This window comes from Saccostrea cucullata, unplaced genomic scaffold (assembly GCF_032062105.1).
Source record: "Saccostrea cucullata isolate Sc308-1 unplaced genomic scaffold, CSIRO_AGI_Scuc_v1 ctg1830, whole genome shotgun sequence".
Taxonomy (NCBI): domain Eukaryota; kingdom Metazoa; phylum Mollusca; class Bivalvia; order Ostreida; family Ostreidae; genus Saccostrea; species Saccostrea cuccullata.
The window spans coordinates 2,479-9,203 of record NW_026933972.1 but is presented as its reverse complement, the minus strand read 5'-3'; the positions used below and the strand labels follow the sequence as shown (position 1 = coordinate 9,203).

At 31.2% G+C, this 6,725-nt stretch overlaps 1 protein-coding gene across 1 annotated transcript; it reads left to right on the top strand.

The window, feature by feature from the left end:
- Positions 1-2,909: 2,909 nt before the first annotated feature.
- On the top strand, positions 2,910-3,566 carry LOC134239719 (uncharacterized). Its single transcript, XM_062721874.1, has one exon. The coding sequence runs from the start codon at positions 2,910-2,912 to the stop codon at positions 3,564-3,566; it is 657 nt and encodes a 218-aa protein (XP_062577858.1).
- The last annotated feature ends 3,159 nt before the right edge of the window (positions 3,567-6,725 follow it).

Here is a 6,725-nt window from a genome sequence, read left to right as displayed (position 1 = left end):
GTAATTTTATCTCAAGACAATTATAATGACGTCATGAATTGTCATGAATTGTGTCATTTTTCACTATTTTGAAAATTTCTTCTAAAGTGTACACAAAACTAAGCTGTTTTTTCTCGATATTTCGTATACAGCACAACTCCTGATCCTAAATGTCCACCTAAAAAAACAACTTCTGAAAATTATAAATCATATTTTATTTCTTGGATCGAGGGGTGTGCTCATATTTAAATTCTTTGCAAAATGTACTCAAACAAACCTATTTTATGCACAATTCAAGAAAATTGCATTGTCACAGCCTGTTCTTTCATATATAGACTCAGAGAGGAAACTTTGTCATAGTCTCCACTAAATTTTGATGTTGGAAATCTGATTGGTTTTAGTCAATTATTGGTATAATAACAGGCCATTTAATGCAAAAGTGCACCTACCTTTTAAGACCTTTGCTCGGCACTCAGGGCCATTGAGCAATGAAGGATCTTTTTATAATGAACACGCCTAATAGGGGCCTCTGTTTTTAAGGTCCCTAAGGAAAGACCCGCAACTTTTACTTTGAAGTGCTGAACGCTTGGCGAAGGAACAATTGCTACGTATTTGCTTTTCGGTTTGTTGCGGCCGGTGATTGAAGCCACGACACTCCGATCACAGAGTGAACATATTATGGCTACCGTAATGGTTTTTCACCTTTGCAAATAGCAATATAAAAACGTGTGTTTGATATGACTGTTGTCAGATCTCCAAAAATCCAATCCAGTTTTTTTTTCAACATGCCCCCATAAGAAAAAACACTAGATATTAAATGTTCCAGTTTTCCATTGAACATTTTTTAAAATTCCCTTATTTTCCACCAACCCCCCCCCCCCCTCCCAAGGAGGCAATTTTTTTTTTTATCTTTCTTCAATTTTTTTTTATTGCCCCAGCAGTATATTATTAAATTAATGGCGCCAAGGTTGGGGAGCTCTGGATTCACCAAACTAACAAACAGGGATTTAACGACATTGTACTGCATAGTACATATACATAGAATATATAAAATTTATGAAATTTTTTTTATCTTGGCTTTTTAGGCAATTAGTAAAATTGATGTTATTTTACTGAATGCTAATTGCAAAATAATTTTACAATGGAAATACCATTTGTACATTGACACCATATTGTTATATGTCAAAAACACATCATTGCTTGAAAACTACAAATAACAAAATATTATAAATGTGCAAATTTATTCCTTCCGGTAAGCGGCAGAGAACCAATTTGCAAAATATTCAAATTCAAATGAAGCAAATTGCTAATAATTTTGAAAAAAATTATATATACATATATGTAAACTTTTTTTTCTTCTGCATTGCGTCGGATCATGCAATTGTTGAATCATGGGAAAAGAAAGTACACTATTTGTAGAAATGATTTATACAGAATTTCCGGCAAAAATTCCGAAATAAAGACAGATTTATGATTTCTGCTTAAATAAAAGATTTTATTGCTAAATCAGTAAGTCTTATTATTTCTAAACAGAATCACGATTTAATAAAACTAAGGTCGAGATAATTCCCGAGAGCATAGATAGCAAGATACGGTGTCTGAATTCATACAGAACTTCTAAATAAAACCAGGAATTCCTGTCAAAATACCACTCTTAAAAAAGCTTTATCTTCATGCATACAAGTATCAACATACCGTACCATTGTTACGATTGACTATATATGTTATCAGTTATGTATATTACAGTAATAAAAGTGTGTTGAAAACAGTCATAATAGTCGTTTTAATTCTCATATTTCGTTTCTTATTCTACATAATGACAATAGCCAGTTCTAAAAAAAGTTATTTAAATCCATATGAAATTGCCTATAAACTTGCTTTTTTTTTGGTATTGAAATTAACAGATTTTATTTATTTTATCTTTATTTTAGTTTATATATATATTTGATAAATGCTTCAAGATTTGCAATTATAGGGTTCATCAGACTAGTGAATGGAACTTCAAGTAAAGAGGGCCGCCTAGAAGTGTTTATCAACGGGGAGTGGGGAACAGTGTGCCATTCAGGTTTTGGAAATCAGGAGGTAGCTGTTGTGTGTAAAAGTCTTGGCTATTCAGTGTAAGTATTTAATGTAAAACACAAATAAACTCCTCTGTATAATCTCTACATATACTAGACAATTAATGCTGGAGGTTAAGGCAAAATGTAATCAAAATTTCTTCGTGCAATGTTTTTGAGTCAAATTCAAAATATATATAAAAACTGCCTTGTCATATATATATATATATATATATATATATATATATATATATATATATATATATATATATATATATATATATATATATATATATATATATATATATATATATATATATATATATGCTGAAAGCGCTTACAGTAAAGATTTTATTTAATTCGGACTGCAGCATTCTGTTTTCATTCATTTAAGTATTTTTTACTGTAACAAGGATTTAACTAATCAACGTATATAAAGAAATATAAATATAAATATATATATAAAAAGCACTAAAAAACCAACAACACTGTATATCCTAAATGTCGGATCTACCAAGTAGATACAAGGTCACGGATGGAAATAACTATTTTTATATTTAACTATTTTCTTTGTCCTGAGGAAGGGACAGGGCGTCCCGAAAATTTGACAATTTTTATTGTTCGTGTCGTTGGTCATTTTAGTGCTTTATATATAAAATATATATATATAAAATATATATATATAAAATATATATATATATATATATATATATATATATATATATATATATATATATATATATATATATATATATATATATATATATATATATATATATATATATATATATATATATATAATTTCAAAACAAAATGAAGAATCGGTACAGTTTTTGGTATATTTAAAAGTAAAAATCCAAATATTATAAGGAAATGGTACTGAACGAACTTCAGAACTGTCGGTTTTATAGAAAGTTAACAACCAACCAAGATCGTCACACAATGCTCAAGGTTGAGAAATTAACTAAAAAATATGCCGACAATTTAACAAAAAATCAAATTGATTTCTTAACAAACTTTAAATTGAAATCCAGTAATTTCTACGGATTACCAAAAGTCCACAAATCTAAGGAGATCCAGGAAGCTGTGAAAAATTGTGATGACGCATATATAAAAATGTCCCAACCTGCTGACCTTAAAATACGTCCGATCATCGCTGGACCTGCATCAAGCACCCAACGACTGAGTAATTTATTGGACATTTTATTGAAACCACTATGCAAATTATTACCCAGCTTCGTAAGAGATGATATAGATTTTCTGAATTATATTCCCCAAAATGTAGACCCAAACACTATTCTCGTCAGTTTTGATGTTACACGTTTGTACACAAATATCCCACATATTTTGGGACTGGAAGCAGTTAGTTACTGGATAGACAAACATCCGGATATTATAAATGAACGATTCCCAAAGGAATTAATTTTAGAAGGACTGAAGATAGCGTTGGAAGATAACCATTTCCATTTTAACAATGAGTTCTACCTACAAATAAAAGGAACCGCCATGGGGACAAAAGTTGCTCCCTAATACGCAACTTTAGTGATGGGATATTTAGAAGATCAACTATATGGAAAAATACCTGAACTATTTGATGTCGACTTTGCTAGCTACATAAAAAATAATTGGAAACGTTACCTAGACGACTGCTTCATATTTTGGACCAGGAGTGAAGAAGACTTAACTAAATTCCATTCACTTCTAAATAACCTCCGTGATTCCATACAATTTACTATAGAAAAAAGTCGTACGGAACTTCCATTCTTAGATCTTCTTATTATAAAGAATGGATCGTGTATAACTACAGACTTGTACTGTAAATCCACGGACACGCACCAATATTTGGATTTTAGATCGTGCCACCCATCCCACACAAAACGTAATATTCCGTTTAATTTAGCACGAAGAATTTGTACAATTATTACAGATGAAACCCTACGATGTAGACGTTTGGAAAAATTAAAAATATATATAAGACGACAAAATTATCCATTGGATCTAATAAACATTGGAATAGAAAAGGCATCCGAAATTCCAATAGAGGACCTAAGAAATCCACGCCATATAGACGACACCGATGATGACGGGAAAATAGCCTTTGTAGTTACCCATAACCCAAGGAACAGAAACATCCTTATGGACGCTAAAAGATTTTATCCCATTTTAGAACAATCGGAAAACATGAAAAGTTTAGTTCAGCCAAATGATATCATAAACAGTCGACGACAAGCACCAAGTCTTAAAAAACTGTTGACCAAGGCCCGTTTTACTACACAGGAGGAAATTCCAACCATTAAAAAATGCGGAGATCCGAGATGCGGAACATGTACATATTTAGAAGAGGTGAATAAAATCCAACTTCAATCAGGAATGGAAATTCGAACCAACTCATCTATGAACTGTAAATCGGAAAACGTCATCTACTGGGCCATCTGTCCGACGTGTAAAGAATATTATATTGGACAAACGGGAAAATTAAATGCCAGGGTTCATGTGCACAAGCAACAAATTAAAGACCCTAGTGTGCGTAATACACCGTGTTGTGAACATTTCGCAAAATGTGGCAAAGGAATATTTAAGATTTTCCCTTTTTATAAACTTCCAAATGAAAACGAAAGTTTTAACAATTGACCTAATGGTCGAACGGTGGTTACTGACTCTCCTGCAGAGATCTCCTGTTTCACCAATATACTGTTTGGAGCAAACTTTGCAACTGATGATGTCAATATGACAAGACAAATTTCCTAGTATTTTGTGCCTGTGGCCTGTAACTGGGCTGTTAAAACTGTCTGTGTCAGTGCTTTGTTACAGTTAATTTGCGTCACCAACTCTCGAACAACCCACATAACTATATATTGCTTACGCCTTAGTTAATTAATTATTAATTATTTTTTACCGATAATTAGTCCTAAACATTTCAAATTAAAATTTATGATAGATCATAATTCATATGTTAAATTGCCCCTTCTATATTATTATTTTTATGCCCCTCTTCGAAGAAGGGAGGGCATATTGCTTTGCTGCTATCTGTTGGTCGGTCTGTCGGTCCACTTAGTTTCCGTTCATTTTCTTCACAACCGTTGCACATACTGAAATGAAATTTGGTATACAGATTTATCAGAAGAATATCTAGGCCAAGTTCTGTTTTGGATACAATCGTGTCATTTTTTACAGAGTTATGCCTTTTGGACTTAGAAAAATTCCAATTATAATCTATCCATTTGTCCTTAAGGAGATATGAGTGGACATGTATCCAGTTAAAGATAATTAATGAGCTTAGTGTGGGAAGTTGGGCATCTCTGATCATGTGTTATCTTTATCTCCTGAGAATTCGACAACAGAAGGAAAGATCTCTCTTCTCTCTAGAATTCTCTTAATTGCAATTTATTGCCTGTCAAAACATTTATTTACCAGCCTTTTTAAAAAAAAAAAAGAATGTGATAGTTAATAGTAATTTGTGTTATAGTGTATTTATTTATTTGTTTTTTTTAACAGTCAATTTACAGTGTCATGTCGCACAAAGATGACAAACAGTTCAAATTCATATTTTCAATGTAATAAAAACAATGTAATGAATTTAAAGTCAAGAAGAAAGAAAATGAAGAATGTTTCACTAGCTACAACAAATTCAATCTTGCATTCAAAAGAAATAGTTTTTACATGTCAATGCATGCACCCTATATTATTGTTCAAGATACATATAGGAACAATAAATAATTATAAAATTTTTGAGAGAAAAACCATGATTCCCAAAAGGTTTGATGAAGGCTCCTTGATTTAGTGGGGGAGAATTTCACACCTGTTACATGTATTTATACACAAAGCTTTCAAACTTGGCAAAAGTATACATCTAAAGTAGAAGGTGTGTCGCGGCCTATTTCGAGGTCACTGTGACCTTTAATTTAAGTGAATTTTAAAAAAATTGAAGTCTTTTAAATTTCAAATTTCATTATCCTAAACAATGTAAAAATATAGTTGTATCCTTATTAAAAAATGTTAAATTAAGTAAAAACATATTTTTTCATCATATACTTTACAGCAATCTGTTACAAATGTCAATGTTTTGAGAGGAATTCAGTTTGTCCCATGGGCATAATAAACAAGCACTGGTCAAGAAGAATTTTGATAGCAGAAATGTGCATGTCAAATTAGAGAGAAATTAATGAGTTTATCGTCAGGAGCTAACTGGTAATCTCTAGATCTGATCATGCAGCTGCTTAATTTATCTCTTGGGAGTTGGGCAAAAAGAAATGGCCTCATTGTTGCTTGTGTTAATTAAGAGTTCTTGATGGCTGTAGTCCAGATAAAGATCATTTAATTAGTGTAATGTAATTAAAACATATTGATGTTTTAGTGTATGATTAAAACTAAATTAGTATTGTATAATATATACATGTGTCCATTGAAAAAAAAAATTTACATTTCAATTTTTATATGCTAGTATTTGGAACAAATTGCAGTCATGTCTCACTTAGAATTTCATAGTCTAAAGAATAATTTATTTTTGATTTTTTTTATTAGACTAGCATTTCCATTATTTCATAAAATATGCAATAAACAATTTAAAGCTGCATGCATATGGATATTTGTTAAGCTCTAACACAGCCAGTAAAAAGGCAGTTTAGAATTATGTGATGTATTATTTGTTATATTTAATCCCTACACTGTGAGTCTCTTAGAGATGTACGT

Bases quoted from the DNA above. Each gene is read 5' to 3' on its own strand.
- LOC134239719 (XM_062721874.1), top strand. From the start codon at position 2,910: ATGGTACTGAACGAACTTCAGAACTGTCGGTTTTATAGAAAGTTAACA.